Below are 23,894 nucleotides of genomic sequence, written 5' to 3'. Positions count from 1 at the left end.
TCACTTTTACTATTTACTATTCACTCATGGGATTACTATTCACTCACGGGTTTCAAAAACAAACAGTGCTTTGCCTCCTAATTGGTACTATTTAATATTCCCTTTTTAGCTATTTAAGGAGGCTTGATCTTCAGTTGTAAGCACGTTCAATTTTACTTTTGATTTCACGCCTCATTCCATTTCTCTCTTCTCATAAGCTCTTTCTTCTCTCTTCTTTCTCTCTTATCATGTAAGCTTTCCTCCCTTCTCCCATTGTAAGATATTCATCTCCATATATAAGTATGTTTTTATTATACCTCCTGAATGGTTTTCAAATTATGTAAATAAAGTTTGTGGTTCTTTCTCTTTAAATTTCTTTGGTTAATTATCCTGTGTACTTTCCGATTCCATAGACACCCAGGATGGTATCGGAACTCATTGTAAGAATGAAGCCTTGCTTCTTCTTCTAGCTCAACCACTATTGGTCTTCAGGTCCCAGGTTTAAGTTTGGTCATGGACAACGAATTTGATGATTCTAAACTTTGTAGAACTATCAAAGAACCTATTCAGTACCAACAAGGCATTAAGAAGATGTTATGCAACTGCAATAGAAATTTCACAATCAGCCGTGTATGCCTTGACTTGCAATATTACTTGCCAATCAGCCTTTCTTTTAAGAATGAGGAATTAAGCATAACTCCATAATTACTTTTGAATTACGGTTTAGTTCATCAAATCATCTGCTCAGATCCAAGTCAAGCATCAAAGTTTCGAAGAAAGATGGCTTTTGGTCTAGCTCAAGGTTTTAAAATAAACAAGAAATTTGTTGACGCCATTGTCATCAGCAAAGCTCTTGAGTGGGTTTCTAATGGCAGTCTTCTATTAGCTCAACACATTGTTTCTTTCCACTATTAGAACAAAAGACCTACAGGGTTATCTTGCCCTCTTCAATTTTCTGATATCTGTGCTGAACCCCTTATTAATCAGATCAAACATTGGAAAGCTAGAATAATTAGCAGAGATTTTGAAGCTTATCCAAAGAACATAGGATATCTCATTGCTGTAGATCCAATTCAACAGATTTTCTACAGTAAGAGAATGGATCCTCTACCAACTTAGTTTGTTACTGAAGATGTCAAGCTTCTGGATGAGCATCGTAAGGATTACACTCTACCCTAAGCACATTCCTCATGATGCTTCACCAACCAGACAAGTTTATTCTTTAGCTAAGCAGTAAGAATGTGACTCCACAGTCCAAAGCAACCTGTCAGCCATCATCACTCAACCGAAAGTAAGATTCTCGGTGAAAATGTCTAAAGTGCTATAGTAGAAAGTGACTTTTACTGTTCACTTTTACTATTCACTATTCACTCACGGGATTACTATTCATACACGGGGTTTAAAAACAAACAATGCTTTGTCTCCTAATTGGCTCTGTTAAAATCAAGCACAATGCTGATAAATTCAACAGTTTGGATTTGGCATTCTCCACTTGCCATATTTATAAAATCCTTACAATTAAGCAATGAGGTGAGAATCCCAATTTTTAAAGGGAATTTTCTAAGCCTTCAAAACCCAAAAGTGAACAATGAAAGTCACTTTCTACTATAACACTTTAGACATTTTCACCGAGAATCTTACTTTCGGCTGAGTGATTATGGCTAGCAGGCTGCTTTGGACTGTGGAGTCACATGCTTGATGCTTTCGGTGCTAATACTACTTAGTTGGAGAGCAATGAGAATCTTACTTTTGGCTGAGTGATGATGGCTGACAGGCTGCTTTGGACTATGGAGTCACATTCTTATTGCTAAGCTGAAGAATAAACTTGTCTGGTTGGTGGAGCATCATGAGGAATGTGCTTAGGGTAGAGTGTAATCCTTACGATGCTCATCCAGAAGCTTGACATCTTCAGTAACAGACTTAGTTGGTAGAGGATCCATTCTCTTACTGCGGAAAATCTGTTGAATTGGATTTGCAGCAATGAGATATCCCATGTTCTTTGGATAAGCTTCAAAATCTCTGCTAATGATTCTAGCTCTCCAATGCTTGATCTGATTAATAAGGGGTTCAACACAGATATTAGAAAATTACAGAGGGCAAGATAACCTTGTAGGTCTTTTGTTTTGATAGTGGAAAGAAACAATGTGCTGAGCTGGTAGAAGATTGCCATTAGAAACCCACTCAGGAGCTTTGCTGATGATAATGGCGTCAACGAATTTCTTGTTTATTTTAAAACCTTGAGCTAGACCAAGATCCATCTTTCTTCCAAACTTTGATGCTTGACTTGAATATGAGCAGATGATTTGATGAACTAAACCATAATCCAGAAGTAATTTTGGAGTTAGGATTAATTCCTCATTCTTAAAATGAAGGCTGATTGACAAGTAATATTGTAAGTCAAGGCATACACGACTTATTATGAAATTTCTATTGTAGTTGCATAACATCTTCTTAATGCCTTGTTGGTACTGAATAGGTTCTTTGATAGTTCTACAAAGTTTAGAATCATCAAATTCGTTGTCCATGACCAAACTTAAACCTGGGACCGAAGACCAATAGTGGCTGAGAGATAGATATGAAGATCCTGGAGGTATGCTGAGATGAAAACCTGTTTTTTTCAACTGAAGCCTTAGCTTTTTCATAAATTAGGAAGCGTGTATATATATATTTTCTTTGTACGATCCTGACCGTAGTAAAAAGTTGAGTTCAAAACAAACTCGATTCAAATCAATTCAAATATTTTTCATTTAATAAATAAATAAAATAACGAGATTAAAAAGCATGTAAAAACTAAAAGAAAAGCTTTTTCTTAGAGAAACCATTTTCTAATTGTGGTTTCAATTCTTCTTTTCAAAATCATTTTCCAATTTTCCATTAAAAATAAAAGAAGAAAAAAACTATTAATTTTGTTTTAACTAGAATTCACAAAATAATTGGACCACTTGGATAGCCCGGCTAATTCAAACTATAATCTTTTTTAAAAAGTAATATTAATATTATAAAATATTTATTAAATATCAAATAGTATGTTATCTTGATATCCAAAAATAATGTTTAAGATAAATATTATTAAAAATAGTTTTTAGAAATTAACTATATCCTAAAATATTTTATAAAAAATAATTCTCTAAAAATATCACTATTGCAATGAATTTGAGTTGGTGGCAGGGGTATTATTGTTATTTCGGCGAACGAGGAGGGTAACATGTAAAATGTTCGACGTGACGTTCAAAACCTCGGTTGGTTACAACTACGAGTTACAAGTAGGAGCGAAAGCGACTACGAAGCACGAACTCGGCAAGGGGAGCAGAAACGCCGGTGGCATCGGAGCATTCATCGGCGGCTAGGTATCTCATTCTCTCACCGCTTCTCTCCGCCCTCCCTCCATCACTCCTCGCTCTTGCATCTCCATTCTTGGTTTGGCTTCTTCCTTCTTCTCAATCTCATCCACTACTAAGTTAACATTACAGTCTCCAACTTTCTTCATTCATTCATTCATGTGAAGACGGTGGTGGATGTGCTCCCAATGCTCACCGTTTTGGTCGATTAGAAGCTGTCTTTGGGGCGAAGTACTGGAGTTACTTCCCTTTCTTTTCTTTTCTTTTTTAATTTTTTTTTCTATTTATGGAGAGTTTCGCGTCCGAACATGTCATGCTGTTTGTGGTTGGTTCAGTCGTTCAGGGTTTTTTAGACTCGACCAGGACGTCGCAGTTGTTACATTTGTGCTTTTTCCGTTGGCTTTCTTTCTTCTACGCATTAAAAATGTTTATGTGTATTTTTAGCCATTAGGTTTTTGTTTTTAAGTTTGATTTGCTTGGAGTGTTGTGGAAATGCTAAATGTTAGCTGCTGCCAGTCATTTTTAGGGTTTTTAATTAATTAATTTATTTTTTATGAGAAAGACAAAATTAAATGTATTCATGCATTTAAACTTGTTGAAGAAGCAACCCCATCACAAAATATATATATAAAAAAGAAGTAAAAGTAAAATCCATGGCTAGTCAAAGTAGCCCAAAAGAAGAAGATGAAAATCTCCCTTAGATAGATTTGTTCATAATTCGTATAGCCCCATGTGCCAGTAGTAACTCTAATGTATGGAAGCTGACACTAGTGTATAAAGACCAGCTTCTTATCAAAGAATGAACAAACCATTTGGATGGCATGAATGGAAAAATGTTGTTTCTTTGATGATGTTAACTCATGGATAATGACAATTAACAGGTCCATGGATATGGTACCATGTAATCTAGTCTAAGGGATTGAGTCATAGCTTTTGGTTTGTCTAGTAAACCTATATTCTTTTTCATTTTAGATCCATTTTGGTCACAGAGTAATTCATTTATCAGAGATTCAGAACTATTTCACTGGAAGCTGAGGTTTGGTTATTGGTTGGCTTGGCACAAGTGATGCATTAGTCTTAACAGTTTCTTAAGGTTATGTTTGGATCTCAGAAAGTACCAAAAAAAGTACTAAGAAAATGATTTTCTCATATTTGGTTTATCTATAAAAGTTATGAAAGAAAATCAAATATAATTAAAATTAGTTAGAAATTTATATGTTTTAAAATTATTTATTCTTTACATAGAAGAGAAAAAAGATGTGAAATGAGTTTGAAGTAGTACATAAAAATAATTTATTGACTTTCAATCTAATTTTTATTTTTCATGACATTTTCTTTGTCTCCTTTTCCTTTCTATTTCTTTCCCTCGTATTTTCCCTCAAAATTTAAGGTAACCAAACATAGCCTAAGTATATTTTTCCATCTAATAGGTGGCCAATATGTAATCATAGTTTTTTGGTTCAGAAATTATTTTCTTACATGATGAAAATTGATCCTTGATAGCACAAATGGAAAGTGTGTCACGACTTATCTATATTCCATTCTAAGTGTGTCACTATTGATCTATATTCCATTTGAAGTTGTGAATTAAAAAATTATTATCTTTAAGCAAATGTAGGATTTACCCTTTTTTTCAATTTGCCAGGTTAACTTTCAATTTCATTTTTTGATGGGTAACATTTCTTTTCTGTCCTTTCCTGGAGTTGAACTTTGAATAAGAATTTTTTGGAGGAAACAAGACCTTAGAAATATCTAAAGCCAAATGTCCTCCATTCAGAAATTTAATTCACCATTACAATGGGCATGCTTTAACACAATCGAACATATTAGGTTAGACCACATGGGGTATCTGCACATGTCCATTTTTATTCACATTTACATTTGAAATCTTGTGTTCACACAAATTGCATCAATTTTGATTACTTGGAATTCTCCCTTTTGAGATCTTTTTACTTAGCAAATCCATAGAGTCAAAACTCCCAGAAAAAAGGTCCTTAAAGAGGACATGCGCCCATGCATCAAATGAATTACTGTGTTTTGGAAAAGGAATGCTTATGCTGTTCTACATTTGTAGCTTCTACTATCAGTTTAATTGCTTTTTTTTTTTTCTAGTTTGTTGCATTATCTTTCTGCTGACATGTGGCTCATTTTGACAGGTTTGAAAATGGATGATTCACTATTGACCCTAGGTGAACCCCCAAGAAAAGGTGCTAGTTCTTACCTTTCTTATCCCTACCTTCCCCATTTGATCATAATCATTGCATGAGTGAAATGATAAATATATCAATATAAGTTGGTTTTGTTCCACGCAATAAGGATGTAGGCACAAGCCTCAGATAGGAGAACCTAGAAAAATTGAAATGCAATAACTGTTACACAGAAGTGTCAATGTCACCCCCCAATAAGAGGCATTTGGCATAAAAATGCTGCAAAACTAGGAGTCGTCTTATTGTGTAGTTCTTTTTAAAACTAAATTATTTTTACATGTAAAAGCTCCTACTTCTATGAACTTTTGTTATCATGCTAACACTTAATTCTTGCAGATGGTTCGGCGCATTATATTATGTTGACAAAAGATCAGAAATCCATATGCCGGACACAATGCCTTAATCCACCCTTTCAAATGTATGCATGCTATACCAGTTATTATCCAAGTTATTATGGTGTAGTCTATGGTGACTTATTTTAGAAATTAATGGTTGTCTACTTTTTTTAGTTTGATTAATTTTCATTTCTTTTGTTGGACTATCAGATTCTGGAACATCATTTTGGGTTTTTCCATATGCTAACATTATAAAAAATTCAAACCCTGCTTTGAATGCCTTTTGAGTTGTACTCATGTTAGGATGACATTAGCCATGTTGTTCCTTATAAATCCCAAACCTCCCCCCAACATCTGGTGTTCTGTCCATTGGAAAGGAAGGACATAGGTCTGGTCCTACATTTTTTTTTTTTTTTTGATAGGAAGGTCTGGTCCTACATTACCACCAACTTGGCCTCAGTGTCAATTTTTTTTTATATGTTTTATTACAACTCTAAAAGTTTCTTTGCTTCTTTCACCTATATTAAGATATTCATTTGTTGGTGCACCTATATTTTTTTTTACTTTTTATTTTCTCGCATATAAGTAGTTGATTATTTGTTTCTTTATTGCTGTTGCATGCTAATATTAAGATGTTCTTAATTTGATGCATCAATCTGGTTAATTTTTCAGTAATATCTTGTGATCTTCACTCCTTGTCTGATTAATCGTTGAGAAGGTGCTCAGTTCAAGTATACTTGAAAAGTGCAATGAGCCTTTTCTTTAATATCTCTCTCTCTCGTTCCCTCTTACATCATTTAAACCTCCTGTAATGGGTTAATTCTTATTTTTATTCATTTCACCTAATCATTTTTCCCATTGCATGAGTAAGATATCAAATCTCAATAACAGATTAAGCTCATATATATTGGTTCTCCATATTTCCTGCTTGGTGTTGCATGAATAACTTTTGTTTATTCTGTGAACCATGATGTAATATATCAGAAAACTTGGAACATCCTGCCCTTGTAACAGGGTGGAGGCCTACTATCTTTTAAGTTATTATTTATTTATTTATTTTCCTGGTATTGTTTTGTATTCTTCTAGATATATCATCTACATCAGTTTCATGAATCAGCTATGAATATAGAGGTTTTTATTTTGTATATTCTGTTGATTGTGATATGAAAATTTTTGCCTTTTGATCATAAAATGTTTTACAGGCCTCCTTTTTGGAACATATCTACTATAGTCAGAGAAAAGACGATTCATTTTCTTAATGAATTACCTCATTGTTTTCTACGCCCTGCTCCTCAAAATTCTCGTGACCAGAGGGAGTGGAGGATATTCTTGGGTTTCCTTCAGAAGAACATGATGGTGAAGAATTAATATCTTATTTCTCGTATATTTTTTATAAACCTTAAAGAATTTGAAGATCGCCTCAGCTTATACTATCTCTTTTTGGGCCTTGTTCATTTTACAAGGAGTTGTATTGTACCAGTGAACAGTATACAATTTTTTGAGATTGAAATATGTGGATGTAATTAATTTTTTCAAAATCTAAGTTAAACTTAAAACAGATTATCCTTTTGATTGATTTTTTAAATCTTAATTTAGTTTAACCATAATACTCGTTTAATTTCCAGGAATTTATAATAATATTGACTATCAACATATTTGGGGCAAGAATGGATAACAAAAGTATTTTACTCCTCATTCCCTCAAAGAAAAGCACATTGTATAATCTTTTCAAATTAAACTACGAGGCATTTTCTTGGGTCATTGCTGAGAAGACAACTTTGGAGGATGAGGGCATTTTGGTTTCAAATGCTTCATTTTAGTGGATGTCTATTGGAAAAACAAGAACATAAAGGACATTAATTTGACTCTTCCATTTTTTATATGAGGACATTAAATAGAGAACATAGGACATTTTAATCATTCAAGAGTGATTTAGAATATTTTGAGTTGATGAAAGATGAAAGATAAAATATGTAGCTCAAGGGAGTATGGGATCTGTTGTATGGATAAATGTAAGTATGACCATTACCTTAAAGTTTTACTATTGAAACAAAATCAGTGACATATCAAGGCGTTTGAGGAAGGTTCCCTGAAGAATTTTCATTCACCAAAGGAAAAGCAACCATGAAGAATCTTTCTTCTGTTTTTTTTCCTTGTGGAGAAAAGAGGGAACCCAGGAATTTATTGTTGATTGATGGATGTGTTTAACTGCCAACTTAGAAGTTACTTGCTTAGTTAATAGCTTGGTAGGTAAGATCCTTAATGTGGCTTATTGAAGCCAATTTTTTCGTGCTTGTCAGGTGGGTGTCTTCGGTAAGATAAATTTTTTTATTTTGATTCCATAGAGAGCAATGTCTTTATGATGAGACTAAAAGTGCCATTGACTACTTAATCATTTACTGTGATTATTGTTGTATGTGTGAAGTTAGTTTTTGGAGTCATTTGAAGGTTGTTTTATGACTTAACACATAGGGATCTGTTGAAGATATCCTGAATTTTGGGTCCTGAGTTTGTCTACTGGAGCTACAATTTACATTATTCGGTTGGAGAGGACTGGTAGAGTTCCTGACAGAGAACTTTGGACTGAGCAACCTTTTTTTTGGTCTTTGAGTACAATTATGTTGGATTGGATTGTAATTTGTGTTAGAAGCCATGGGAAAGATATCGATTGTATCCATGGAAATATCAGCCTCACCAAACCCCCCCCAACATAAGGGTAGTTTTTATCCATTTTTTAGGAAACTCTGGTCAATTAGATGTACTTATTAGAGGTTGAAATGACACATGCTTTACACATTCTATAAGAAATGACTGACCATTGTTGCAGATTTTAGCATTATTGAAGACTTGAGAGAAGTGATATCATGGTGGTTACATGCTTCTTGTCTTCTTTAAGCTTGTGAGGAATAGCCTGGCCATTGAAGCAAAAGTTTTAGTGTTATTGGAGGGCTTGAACAAAGTGGCTATCATGGTGGTAACTAATCTTCTTGCTTAAGGGGACTTCTGAAGTTTTATTCCTGGGGCCAGCATGAGTAACAGAAGTCCCTGTTATGATTGAGGGGATGAGAGCGCCTTGAGATCTTTCTCTAGGCATTGATGCCTCTTTCAGTTGGTACTAGGATTGCGTAATCAGGAGATGGACAGGTTTGGCTAAGAGGGATACTAGGACTTGTAAGGTGCTCGAAGAGGATAGCATATGATGGTTGGTGGTTGGGCTGCTTATATACATATGTGTGTGTTTGCCTTGAAAGACACCTCATCTTTTATGATCTTATTTTTCATTAAATTTTGTCCATCAGATTATATTTATGAATTTATATATATATAGTTTGTGTGTGTGTGTGTGTGCATGTGTGCACACGTGTTTGCCTTGAAGGACCCCTTATCCTTAATGTCCTTATTTTTCACTAAATTTCGTTTATCGGGATTTTTCAATAAAAAATAGATGTTATCAGTTGGAGTCTTGGAAGGAAAGAAGCATAAGGACTCTTGAAATTTTGAGCTCAATAATAGAGTAGGGTGTTGGGAATCCTAAAGAACTTGGGTGTCCTTACTTGTTGATACATTTTCTCAATTTCTAACCTGATATCATGAAATTAAGTACTTATCTTTTTGTTCTAAATTGTCATCATAAAAATTTCTGTATTTGATTGAGGTGATCTAAAATGTTCTAACATGATATATATATATATATATATATATATATATATATACATACACATTATTTCTTGATATAATGGCTCTTGTAGGATTGTGGAATCCAATAAGATTCCCATTTATTTTGGATATGAGTTGAGATATTACAATAGATTAGGAGTGTCTTAGCAGTTCCATAGGAGGAAATGGCATTTTATTTTTATTTTTATTTTTTAAATTCCCTCCTTATCCTACAATTTTTAGTGTCTATTGTGAAATTAGATAGCCATCTATCTGTTCTAATTGTCATCTTAAAATTTCTTTGTCACTCATTGAGTCTTATATGTTTTTCTTGAATTTATTGTCATTTAGAGATATTATGGGTCTTGTAGGTCATGGTATGTAGATGGCTTCCCATTTGTATGAGAGAGAGAGAGAGAGAGAGAATAGGGTGGTTGTGATGGCCTGCTATTCTAATTATATATATATATATTTCTCTTTAGCTATTTGAACAATGTTCCTTAGCTGCCTTTCTCTTGCAAACAAGAAAAAGAGAGAGAGAGAGAGTGAAAAAGATCTTGACAACCAGTATAGGAAGTGGGAACTAGGGTGGTGTTCTATGACTCTAACCTTATATATTACTCTTCAGTTATTTTCTGGGTGTCTCTGCCTTTTTCTAATTTTTCAGTTTCATCCTTTTTTTAATATGTCTTTGTTTTAAAAAATACATTTTTCTTTTGTGGAAACAGTATAAATCTATATTTATTTTTATTTAACTGTTTTGATAAGGGAAGGAAGGTTAATTCCTATTGTGTACCAAGTTAAGATTTTCAGTAAAGGTTCTGTCTTTGAAATACTTATATTGTGATTTTGTAGGTTGCTGTGGCAAAATTTCAATTATATGAACTTTACATACTTCCTCCCACTGAAGGCTCAAATTTTAGCCATGCTGTAGTTGCATATAGGTTGGTGAAAGTACACAAAGTGGATGATAGTAAAACAAATGGCATATCAGGTTTGTCCAACTCTTCTTTTCCTTTACGTGGCAGGAAGTTGTGTTTCATGTGCTTGATTTTCTTTGGCCATTCCAAATTTTCACTTCAATTGGAATGTGAGAAATATTGTCTTTCTGCATCCTTAGAATCCTATAGCATACACTTCCAAGGTTTTCCTATTTTGTCTGTCTGTGTCTGCATTTGAAACTTGGTCCAAGGCTGGATGTTTAGATGCTTATTTGCTTGAATAGGCATAGCGAGTGGATATTTTTTTTTTTCCCTTTTTAACCATCACTAGCTACATAAAATATGAAATGGAGGGTTCTACCTCATAAGTGATTGGTTTATGCTGATTTATAGTTGTGGATGAAACCATGATCCACACACAGAGAGTTTATGTTTTTGACATTTGGCCTAAGGCTGGAGTTTAGATGCTTATTTGATTCAATAAGCATAGCATGTGCATTTTTTTTTTCTCTTTTAATCATCAGTAGCTACATTAGATATGAAACGGAGGATTCTACTTCTTAAGTTATTGTGGTTATCCTCATTTACGGTTGCAGATGAAACCATGATCCAGCCCGTACAGTTGCTATCTCCAGAGGCTTCATCGCATACAAATCAAACACGTAGATGTATGCAACCAAGCACAACATCTACAAATGCTTGCATCAACAGTAGACCTGTCTCACCTTTCGGGGAGACTGTTGTACCAAGTTGTTTTACTGCCAAGGAGTTTGCTGATAGATCAGATGCATATAAGACAGGAAGATGTTCAGCAAATAGTGTGGATAGACGTCCTCACAATAAGTTTACCCAGGACACTGGAGATTACAATGCCTTAGATTTTGAAACTCAAACATATACCAGATCTCAGCTCAATGCTGTTAAGCAAGATGGTCATTCAGAAAAAAATTATGTACGGGCAGATCCGAGTTACCTGAAAACGCTTGGTCAGGCTCATTCTGGATGGATTTTTGGTGCCATAGCTGAGCTGGTTGATAATTCCAGGGATGCCAAAGCGACTAAGTAGGTTAATGTGCACTTTTTTGTATTTTAGTTAATCTATACTATTCTTAATTTTATTTTACTTGCTTAGAATTCTTAAACTTGTTTTGAAGTAGTAAGTCTAAATTGTATTGCTAGTACATGGTAATTTCTTAAATCAGGTGGCATTTTGTGTGTGTTACGTGTGTGCCTTGGGATATTTATAGTTTTTGCATATTCAACAGATTGGGCATTTCTATTGAGATGATATATTCAAAGAAAGCTGGTGAAGATATCCCAATGCTGTCAGTTAAAGATGATGGGCAAGGAATGACCCATAAGGAGATTGTTAGAATGGTTTCTTTTGGGCACAAACAACCTGATACAGATGATCCAGATCATATTGGAAGATTTGGCATTGGATTTAAGGTGCTATTGTTTGTTATATGTTTGAGCTTGAAAAGTTGTCTCCTCCTTCCTGCCTTTTTGAAATGATATTCTCTTGTTTGGTTTGATATTATATGATAATTACTTGTCCGTTGTGCAAATTTATAACATCAATATTGATTTTTCCGTGAGTCAGGACTCATGTATTTCTGGTTCAGCATTTTAGATGATTTATGTTATTTATCTTATGTCCCTTGAGATTTGATATATAAATAGCCTCCATGACATGCGCAATGTCTCTGTGCAGTGTGATCATTAAATGAGTTCCATGTGTGTGTGTGTGTGTGTGTGTGTGTGTGTATGGATTTTAAAATTAGTCTTGATGCCTCAAAATGCATGGTCAAATTAGGCCTCATTTGGGCTAGCTTTTCATTTTTGGCTTTATCTAAAAGTTGAAGCTATGCTTTCAGAGGAACAATCTTCATATTATGGAAGTTCCATTAAAGATTAAACAACTTTCCTTGCAAGCTAAAAAGAGTTTCCTCAAGAAGTAATATTGTTTTTTATTCCCTAGCTTTTTCTTAATCAAGAAGCTCTTTTAATAAAATCATCCTAACATGCATAAAAGCTCTTATTGAGACCAAAAAGAGACTTTGCCTTCCAAAAAGATAATCCAAACAGGGTCTTAAATGCCTGGAAAAACACCAACCCCAGTCAATCACCACCACTATTGCATGCCAGAAGCACATAATTAGAATACACAACAAATGATCTAAATGCAAAAATAAACACAAACAAATGTTCTAAATGGAAAAGTAAACAGAAGTAGATCAATAAAAAGGAAATGGTTTCTTTCATTCATACAAATTACTCTGTTATGGTTCAAGGATTGCTTCTGCTGAATGTTTTTCTTGAGTTAAACTATTTAGACGAGAATTTCTGGAGAGAAGGCTGTCTAAAAATTTCTCCATTTCCCTCTTATTCTGGGAATTCATACAAATGAAATAAGGAGAAGTTTAAAATAATTGCTTTTTTCTTCTTCTCTAGTTCTGGGTTTCAAAAGTGTGTACACTTTCAGCATTAACAGTTTTTAGATAACATGAATATTGCATGATGCCCATTGTGCTAATTTTGGATATTGATTTGTCAGACTGGAGCAATGAGACTTGGCAGGGATGCTTTCGTTCTTACCCAGACTAGTAGTTCCAGATCTATAGCTTTTCTTTCACAATCTTTAAATGAAGGAAAAGATGTATACTACTGCTACCGAGGACTGTGATTTGGATTTTGATTTTTTTCTCCATTTTTTTCCTCTCTTTTTTTTTTTTTTTTTTGTTTTGTTTTTCTGGCTACTGCTTTATGTTTTATTAGCTTTGATTGTCTTCTTCTTTTACTTCATTTCAATGCTGCAGAATCTGGAGATCCCAATTGTGAGCTACTACAGACAAGGGCAGTTTATGGAACTGGATGAAAGTATCCAGTCTGAAGCTTTTGCTAAGTATAACTTGAAAGCTATAAAGGAATTTTCACCATTTAATAAGTACTCCATTGGCATGAAAGCAGGGTTGTTTTGTGAAAAAGGTACGGGAACACAAATATACATATGGAATTTGGATAAATGGGGCTCAGATTATTGTCTGGAATGGCATAATGGGATGAGTAGTGGGAGCTCCTTCTACCAAGGTGACATATTCATTCGCTCCAGACGGGTCAAATCTCGTCCTGGCCAGATCAGTCAAAAGGTTGAACATCCTATTCAAGATACTTATATAAGACATTCATGCAATAGTTTCATTTACTTTTTGTTTCTTCTTTGGTTTTAGGTGCCTTTAGACTATTCACTTCGATCTTATTTGGAAGTCATCTTCTTAAATCCACGGATGAAGATTTTTATTCAGGGCTCACTGGTAACTGTGTTTCTTTTTTTATTTATGGTGCTTAGATCCTCATTTGGGTTTCTTGAGATCTAGTCTTTATATATATATATGTGTGTGTGTGTGTGTGTGTGTGAGATCTGGTTTTATTGTTAGTTTTAATGTCTGAACAGGTTAAAAGCCGACCATTGGCAAAATCTTTGAATAATACTGTCATAGAGAATGGTATTGTCATGGGAAAACCTGTTCAACTAACTCTTGGTCGCTGTCAATTAGAATGGGAGCAGGCAAATTGCGGAATATTTTTGTATTGGCATGGCCGCTTAATTGAAGTGAGTTTCAGCTTCACATGTAATTGCACGCTTCTAATATTTTATTGCTCTTGGGCATTAGATTTTACCTTGTACTACTCTGTTGCACCTAGAAAATTATGAATTATCAATCAGCTTCATGGTGCGATTATGTCTTTCAATAATTTTCTGGTTATTTCAGCAGTGATACATTTTGTATTTTGTAATGCTTAATTTGAAATGGGAATTTTTTCTGAACTTTTGCCTTGGAAGCACTGGTAATACAGACACTAGTGAAAAATTGAATTCTTTATCTTTGTGAAATTAATCTCTTTTCCTTCAAGATAAATGTGTAGTTAAATTGCTTCCTGGTTGGGATTGGTATAGCTTGAAATGAACTGATATCCAGCTATGCTCTTTCTATCCAAGGATTTAATTGTTTTGTTAACAGGACAAAGCACTTAAAAAATAAAGACAGACAAAAGAAAAGAAAAAAAAAAAAGAATCCCAATTACATTTTGATGTGTTTTTTATTTTTATTTTTAACTGCAACATGGGGGTTCTACGAAATGGAGAAGCTATTAATTCCCAAAATTTTAACCTAGACAAGGGGGGCACTTAAAGCCCCCTTGTATATGCAGCTAAGTTGCATGAAACACATTCAACTAACTACAACTGATGCAGAAAGTGCTCCCATGAGGCAGCATGCTGCAGGTTTAGGGAAAGATTTCTGTTCTCTTGATAGAGGTTGTGAAAGTTTTGTCCTGTCTCAGAAAACACCCTATTTCTATCAATCCCTATTCCTGATTACTCAATGTCCATGGTGGACTTCATTGATTGACTGAGCTCTAAGTACGGAGAGAATATTGTTTTTTGTCTATCTCCACTTTGTATGGCCTTTTGGCATCTTTATATACACCATGTATACTTTTGTGCGCTGTTTTGTTTGGCACTTTTAATAGATTTGATCTTTGCCTATAAATAAAAATCCCTATTCTGATTTTTTTTTTTTTTTTTTTCAGTTAGTATAAACTAAAAAGAAAATATGGAAAGGAAATTAATGAATTCTCCATAGAAGGACATATTAATTTTAAAAGCAAGCAGTAACACTATACATTCTGTCTGAATAGTGCATTTTTTGCACTTTACACACCAGAGACTTGTCATGTATACCTTTTACTCATAATATTGGTTTTAAATTATGTGTAAGTTTCTCTATAAAAGTTTCATGTTTTTGTTACTAGTTTCCATCATTTTCCAAAGCTATAGCAACAATTTAAGCTAGTACGGCACTTACAATTGTTAGGTGAAAGAGGCAGGTCGCATAAAGTCACTGAGATGGCACAGGTGCCAATCTTGAAGAATGGCGGAACTTGAGAAGTGGATGAAGAAAGGCAGTGAGATCTCGGGTAAAAGGTCAATTGGCCTAAAGGAGCCATTTGGGCTTTATTTATAAGGATTGGATGGGCAAAACTTGCTGGGATGTAGGCTTATAGCCTACAACCTAGGTCTGCCAGGCTCATTTAGCCACAATTCTTACAAGTTGGCCTTTACAAATGCATTGCTACCACATAACCCTCACCATGCACCTGCACCTCCACCTACCTAAGATACAAGAGACCTTCACCCTATTCCAATTTTAAGTTTTAGCTATTAAACCCTCAAACAATACTAGAGCCAGGTAAAGGTGATCTAGTCTGGTGTCAACTATCTGAGTGTGGATCAAGAGCACCTTTTCTTGATAGGTAAATAACATGAGAATAGTATATTAAAAGCACCAAAAAGAGCAAGCAAAGTACATGGGATGTATACATTAGTCACCACAAGGTGCAACAAAAAAGAGGGAACTACAAAAGAAAAAGCCCCTCACTCAGTGAGATCCCAACCGATCAATAAAATCAATTAAAGACATTGGACCCCCATCTATGTACACCTTAGGCCACAATAAAATATTACTAATAAAAATGTTTTTCTTTCTTTAGTCAGAATGCTCCTCATTTTCAAATGATCTTTGATTCTTTTCCTTTTATATTATCCAAAAAATGAACAAGTAAGCTGCTCGCCATGCCTTCTTACGATTTTTTCCCACAAAGGACCCTTGCCATCAAGAGCACCTTTGAGGAGCTTCTAAAGGTGCATCCTGAGCATTGGCTCATGTGGTTTAGTTTTGCACCACCAGCTATAATTATCCCCTCCACAGAGACAACTTTGAAGGGGGGTTATAGGGCCTCCTTAGGTGTGGGAATATGTACTTGCTAAGCTGAACACACTGAATGTTTTGGCTACTGGACCTCTATTACTTTGCCAGGGTCTTATCAAATGTTTACCATTAGGCATCCAGTTGTAATCAGGTAACTATATAAAAAATCGCCATAAAAAAGATGTGGATGGGAAGATTTTTAATATCTCTGAAGTTGTTTCTGATAAAAATATTGTTAATATATCTGCACATGTTTGTGATTAGAACTTTTGGATTTGATAGGATTGAGGTTTAAAGCCACTAACAACTATATTGAAAAGGTATGTAGGACCTCCAAAAAAAATTGAGACTTAGAATTCAGTTTGTTTAGTCAAGATTTGTTGAGTTATTTGGGTTGTAACTATAGGACTGTAAAATTAAAAGTGTAACTTCTGGACTTTTAAAGTTTGTATTGCAGGAAACATTTGAATATACCATAGAAATCATCTGATTTCTGAAATTTATTACTTTGTTGGAAATTCCTTTTTCTACTAATTCTTTACTTCTCCATAAAGATTGTCAACTCATTTATCTATATGTATTATCCAATCTCACGATTTTTAATCAACTTTTCAATTGTTTGTCCTCTGTAGGGTTACAAGAGAGTTGGTGGCATGATACACAATGCAGATATGGGTCGGGGTGTAATTGGTGTTATAGATGTTACTGATATAATGGTAAACCTTCTTCTGGGAAGTAGTAATTGCTTCAAGAACTTATCTTAATTGTCTGAATTCCGAACTCTCAAATTTTAATTGTTGTAGATTTAGTGAGATCTAGGCAATTTATTGAACAAATGAGGCTGTGTAGTCTTGACCCGAACTCTCAAATCCTCATTAATTGAAAGATTTTCAAGAAAGATTTACGAAGTTCTTAATGGATTACTGATGATTTAAGAATTACTTTGTGCACCCCTATTTTGGCTCTTTTTAATATATTGCTTTCCTTGCTTATCAAAAAAGAAACATGTTATAGGGCAAGAAAAAAAATATAGAAAGATACTAAAGGCATAGGAGGACATATTGCCATTTATCAATATCATAAATATGTAAATAGCAGTTTTTGGTGTTTCCTCTTTTTCGTTTAATATACTTCTTTTACTTATCAAAAAAAAAAAAATGTAAATAGCAGAGAAGAACCAAGTTAACAACTTGGCAAAAGATGAGTCTTAATGCAGATAAAATCTGAAAAGTAAAATTCATTGATTTGAAAAGTATTATTTTGGTGTTTGTAGTTCCAACTAGTTTGCTAATAAATGCTATTATTCTAAAACTTTCCATTAGTCCGTAGCCAAAATGCTAAAAGGGAAACTATGAGTATTACTTAAGTGTAACCATGTATTTTTTGTGGACAGCTATATTGCATCAGTTCCAGTGTGGGAGTCGGGTTTGGGTGTCTGTCAAACTTTGATCCTTCATATGAACAAATTTTAAGATACAGAAGCTCAGCTAAAAGGGTCTCAATAATGGGTGTGGACATTTGGGTACATCATAATTTGTGAAAAATGTATCATGTCATATGATGTATCTTGTGTCATAATTATTTTTAGCAATCATGGCACTAACTACTATGCAATTGTATACGCACATACATATCTATGCTTGTTATGGCATTTTTGCAGTCTAATATTTTGACAATCTCACAAAGTTTACCTCTTAAATAAACCATCTAAACAATAGTTGGGTAACTAATATTACTTGTATGCATATGTCATAATTATTTTTAGCAATCATGGCACTAACTACTATGCAATTGTATACGCACATACATATCTATGCTTGTTATGGCATTTTTGCAGTCTAATACTTTGACAATCTCATGAAGTTTACCTCTTAATAAACCATCTAAACAGTAGTTAGGTAACTAATATTTATTTGTCTATGTGGGTCATTTATATCTGTAATAAAACTATTCTGTCCATTTACTGCATTTCAGCCTTGGTTCTTTTCTTCCTGGTATAGAATGATGGAAATGGTCATGTTTGGGTGCATAGCAACAAGCAAGGATTTCAGGACTGTGAACCTTATGCTCGGCTTGAGGAGTGGCTAGGTAGCAAAGCTGATGAATTCTGGGACACAAATTTTGATACTCTTCAGTTGGTAATTCACTCAATCTACCCATTGCAGTGAAGTTGTTTCTCTCTTAATATAGTGCCATGTTTACTTACTGCACAATATGTCCTCAACCACTTCAGTTACTGGTTTATTTGTAGGTTTTGCCTAATTATTTAAGAAGTATACCATTTATTTTAGGAAACCTCCTATTCTTGTTAATCATATCCTCAAAAATTGGAATATGAATAAAAATCAACAAATTTATTAATTGTTTAAAAGAAAAAAGACCTTTAAAATCTTTGTTTTTCTTGATTAAAACACAATCCAACTTGGTTGGTTGTATCTCCAACTAGGCAAACCTGTTCAGGTTCTACAAATCTTTGTCTGTTTTCTGGATTTCATGTGATAATAATACCCCAGGCCAGGTGTGTTAATTCATTAAAACTTTACTTTTTGGTATTATTTTGGTTCTATTTGACTATCATTGTTTCATTGAAATATTAAGCCATGACTTGATTTTGGTAAAGAAATAATCCTTTTCTAGGGCAAAGTTGCATTATGGAAGTAAGATAACTAGATGTTCCCTGTACTGAATTTTTCTCAACCAGACCTGAAGGCCAGATGAACTAGTTACCTTCCTAAGTAACTAGTTTGAGGGATCTTCTCCATGCCAAATGTAGTAGTTCTTCAGAACCTCTTTTTAATGGGCTGGTAATTCTTTAAAGCCTTTAAAGCATGGACTAATAATAATAATAACCAGTTACCTTCCTAAGTAACTAGTTTGAGGGAATAATAATTTTCAGCTATGACTTTTAATTCAGAAAATTATTTTTATGGATTTTATGATGAACCTATGCAATAAAATCATCTTTGATTATGGATTTTATGATGAACCTATGCAATAAAATCATCTTTGATTAAGTTGAACTTTTCTAAACTCTTTAACATTCATTATTTTTGTATGGTATGGCATAGCTAAATGTATACTAACTCTTTAAATTCTACTCTTTTTCTTGAAATTGATTAGATTTTACTCCATACTTTATGCTCTCAATATACATACATACAGACATACGTATCATACATACATATGTTGTATATGGATGCATATTTTTTCTATTTATTTTTTATTATGTAAACAAACTTCATGATGCACAATAAGGTATGGTTTACAATATGGAAAACTAGAAAAATGATACATGATATGATTTATGAGAACAATTATGCCGGTAACATTGCTACACTTACCTACCATATGAATTATAAATTTTCAAATGATAATTGAAAAGTCCTGCATCCACTAAGCTTGCAGCTTTGTATCGACTGTATGTCTGTTCTTTGAATAAACTCCACATTAGATTTCAGTTAATTGCTTTTAGTTAGGTTGTTGCATCAGAACTGTCAATCTACTATGTTGAACTAGTCTTATATGTTTCTTCTATGGTAATATGACTTAGAGTTCTCTATTGACACATTTTCTTTCCTCCAGAAAAAGGGTAATAATCTCTACAAACCTGACCACGAATGGGTACAATGTGACAAGTGTAGGAAGTGGCGGGTGCTAAGCTCTGGTTTTAGGGCTAATGACTTGCCTCAAGAGTGGTATTCATTTTCATTACAAATATCTAGTTTATTTAAAATAAGTTGGAAAATGAAATTATGTTGGGCTTTACCTCTGTATGCAGGGTACTTTGTTTGTCCTACTTGGATATTATTCATTTGGATCTATAATTTGTTATTTTTATAATTCTCAGTCATGAACTTATATTGGGAAAAGGTGTGAGATTTTCTATTTCTTTTAATTTGTGCTTAACTAATCTTTTATTTCTTTTAAATTGTGTTTGACTGCTCCATAGTCCACAACTTGAGGTACTTTTTAATGCTTTTTTTTTTCTTTACCTGTCCCCTATAAAATTTTGTTTTATGGTTTCAATAGTCATTACAACTTATGAGGTTGAAAGGGTGCTTCATTTCAACTTGTACTTGCAATGCACAACTGGAGGGTTGGAAGTGCAATTTGGCCACTGAGTTTGTCTTGGTATAGAAGGCCTAGTGGAACCAATTGATTGGATGGTTAAACCCACCATCATAGTAATATATGGGCAGAATTACCAATTGGGTGTCCAGGATGCCTAATGTGATGCTTGGTATTAAGTTGTTGCCCTAGATATTTATGAAGTACTTTAGATTAAAAATAAAAAATAAAAAGATTAGAGGAGAATCACTTATTCACTGTCTTTTATTTGTTTCATATATATATATATAGACACATTTTCTAAAAGAAAATAACATAATGATGTGGGGTTTAAACTTAAGTCTGAGACGAAACATAAGGCACTTTAGTTGGAACCATTTCCGAGATCCTTAAAACCTTACTCTATATCTGTCCTCATTTTGTTGATAAAGTTATGTTAGTGGAGTGAAAAAATATCATGATTTAGGGAATTTTTGTCATGTTTTCCTTGATATTAGGTCATGAGATGGCCCGGGTAATAATATTCACTTATAGGAGCTGTTGAAAGCAATCCATTAGTGAAGTGATCAAATACCTTGATTCAGGGAAACTTTGTCACATTTTCCTTGATATTATGTGATGAGATTGTTAAGCTACCAACTTTCCTAAAAGCTTAATTTGAGACCCTAGTTGACCATAACTTAGTACCATATTAAATTACCAACTTTCCTGAAAGCTTAAGCTGTTAAGATGTTAGGGTGTGTGCACACAATGTGTACCAGGCTAATGGGATGACAGGGGTTATATCCACTCATAAAAGCTGTTGCAAGCAATATGAATTCTTTTTTTTGATTGGAAGCAATATGAATTCTTGCAAATGAAGTCTGACTATTATAGGTTAATCACAATCTTTCTATTGGACAACATATAGATAAAGGACGAATTCTATTCTTCACACCTCACTACTGTACCTTTAATGGGACACTGATGGAATAAAGGATGAAAGCCTTGTACGGTCATTGATGATAACAAACTACTCTTTTGCAGTTTTACTGCATCTGAACACACACAGCACACATCTTATATTAAAGTTTTTATGTGGCCATTTTCCTGTCAAGGATACCTTTTCCCTGGTGTTCACATATTATTCGACTCTAAATGACTTCAGTACATTGCTCAAACATATATATACAGCACTATAAATATGTTTGCATTGCTTCTTGCAGTGAATGCTATATTATATTCATTTGATTAAAATTTCCATTTTAACAGGTTTTGTTACATGGAGCCTTTCAATGGACTGTGTGAAATTCCTGAACAAAAGGTTGCACGAGGAGTGATTACAGTGTCTGCAAAACGATCTGGTTGTGATCCCTCACAGAAGCCTGTTCAGTGTGACAATGTGCAAATCTTACATTCCACCAGTTCACGGGAAAGTAAGTCATCAAGACTTCTCTTTCTTTCTCTGTATCCTTAAATTTAGAAATACTTATTTGTTGTAAAAAAGTTCAGTCTGTTGTTTTATTCAATAATGACCGATGTATTGAATATGCAAAGTGCTTGCTGATTATAGGTCTCATTGCATGTTTTGAGATTTTAAGGGATCTATCACCATCTTGGTTTCCTTTTTTTGTCATATTACAAACAATCATTTCATTGAGCAGTAGGAAGAAAATGGATGGCAATATTATTATCATCCTTTGTTAGGAACAAAAACTTTTATTCACCAAGAGAACAAAATATTTACAATGGAATGATGAGAGCGATATCCTCCCTAATCAGTACACACAACTGGTACACACCTACACAAAGAACCACACCCATAAAGCCATGCAAGATGGCCTCCCTGAAAACCAAGGAGGGTTAATAGTGATCCCTTATGGTGGTAACCATATACTTGCTCAGCCAGTAAATGAGCCTTTTATTTTTTCTTTCACTAATTGATAAAAGCTAGGATTGTCTCTCCGCTTTCATCACAAAAAATATCTCAAATTCTGGTATGGATTAGGATATCTATTAACAAACATCCCAACATTCCTCTCCTTTCAGATTAGACAAAGAATTGCCATACGCACAGTTATCCTATATGAATTTAACCTTATTACTCTTTCAAAATCCTCCTAAAGTTACTCAACAGAGCATGAGTGCCTCTTCGAACTGCCTGTGGAATGTCTTACAAAGGAAAAACAATCTTTGCCAAATAATATGCAAGAAAAAAATAGTAGGGTAATTTTCACATAACATGCATTAAGAGCTCCTTATGGTCTTGCTGCTTTCATAAATCCATTTATTATTCTGTATCATTTCTTCCTGCCACTAATGTTTGTTAATATCCTTATTGCATTTTTCTTATTTTATGGGCATCTCACCATTAGATGCTTTGATTGCTTGGCATTTTATCATTGAACTAAACTAGTCTTATGAGGACTCCATAAAATTGATTTTGAAATTTAGACTGTCTCCCATTTTATGTTCAAGCAATGCTCTTTCTTGGAGAAACAGGTTCACTTCTAAGGATATTTTATTAGAGGCCTCTCACCTCTCAACCTGGTGTACATGTTGTAATCCACCTCTTGGGAAAAGGAGAGTGGAAGATTAGGCCCTATTTTGACATGTACATGAAAACAGCTTCAAAAAACGTGTTTAACAAACTTTTGGTGGAAAATAGTTTTATGTGAATTCATTCTGAAAACAGGTTGTTATTTAGAAACAAAGTTGAGGAGTTTTAAGTTGGTTTTTGCGTAGTGTTATGAGCAAAGATTGAAAATATGGAGAAGACTTTGGGAACTTTACATTGTACATAAGTGTTCGATGCTCTCATAAAAAATAAGCTAGGAAAACTGTTTTTCCATATTTAAGTTTCCTAACAGAATTCTATTTGTGAAGATAATTGTAAATTGTTTTTTAGAACCTATTTTCAAAAGTTGTTTTTGAGACCACCTTTCAAAAATGTTGTCAAACAAGGCCCAAGTTTTAATAAAAAAAATCGAGTCATTTTAAACAGCAAGACTAAATAATGGATGTAAATGATGTAATCAAGGAAATTAAGAAGAAAACGTGGTAATAAAGATTATGGTATGAGGTTTTGGAGTTGATAAAATCAATAGTTTGCCTGGCTACTTAAACGCTAATCCGGAATACATGGTCACTGGGTTGATTTATCTGTGGTTTGCAGGTATTAGTGGTGATGATTCAAGTCAGACTCCGGAGGATGTCACACCTGTGCTAAAAAGGCTCAGAAGGGGACCTTCAAGGAGTTGCAAGAAAGTAAAACGTTAGCGCCTGTCTATTTCCCCATGGTAAAGGTTGTCTTTCATTAGTAATCCATGGAGGTACCTGAGTTTAATAGGATGGTTGCCTTACATTAAAATTTTATACAAGTGCCAATGTTCACTCGACTTGAGCAGTTGAATTGTTGAGCGGAATAACTGTAATACCAACTTGTTTCTTTTCACTGAAAGAATGAGAAAAGCAAAGAGAAGAAAGTGTGCATATTCATTTCTGTAATTTCCTTTCCCAGTGACCACTTTCCCTTTTATATCATTCATCTTTACTTTCAAAGGGCCAATCTAAAACCGATGTAAAGTAGTAAAATAATTCACTGATTTTTGTTTTCCAA

General features: G+C 34.0%; 1 protein-coding gene across 1 annotated transcript; it reads left to right on the top strand.

Moving 5' to 3' along the window:
- The first annotated feature begins 3,233 nt into the window (after positions 1 to 3,233).
- On the top strand, positions 3,234 to 23,773 carry LOC117912584 (ATPase MORC2A-like). The gene is made up of 16 exons (XM_034827232.1): positions 3,234 to 3,326; positions 5,474 to 5,524; positions 5,861 to 5,942; positions 7,062 to 7,215; positions 10,372 to 10,510; positions 11,054 to 11,519; positions 11,723 to 11,906; positions 13,015 to 13,116; positions 13,277 to 13,606; positions 13,688 to 13,771; positions 13,912 to 14,070; positions 16,861 to 16,944; positions 18,229 to 18,366; positions 19,811 to 19,923; positions 21,548 to 21,711; positions 23,451 to 23,773. Exons 2-16 carry the CDS (start codon positions 5,482 to 5,484, stop codon positions 23,552 to 23,554), a joined length of 2,346 nt encoding a protein of 781 aa, XP_034683123.1. The 5' UTR covers positions 3,234 to 3,326; positions 5,474 to 5,481; the 3' UTR covers positions 23,555 to 23,773.
- Positions 23,774 to 23,894: the final 121 nt, after the last annotated feature.

This window comes from Vitis riparia, chromosome 4 (assembly GCF_004353265.1).
Source record: "Vitis riparia cultivar Riparia Gloire de Montpellier isolate 1030 chromosome 4, EGFV_Vit.rip_1.0, whole genome shotgun sequence".
Lineage (NCBI taxonomy): Eukaryota > Viridiplantae > Streptophyta > Magnoliopsida > Vitales > Vitaceae > Vitis > Vitis riparia.
Note: the sequence above shows the minus strand (reverse complement) of the source record. Positions and strands in the feature narration are given on the sequence as shown.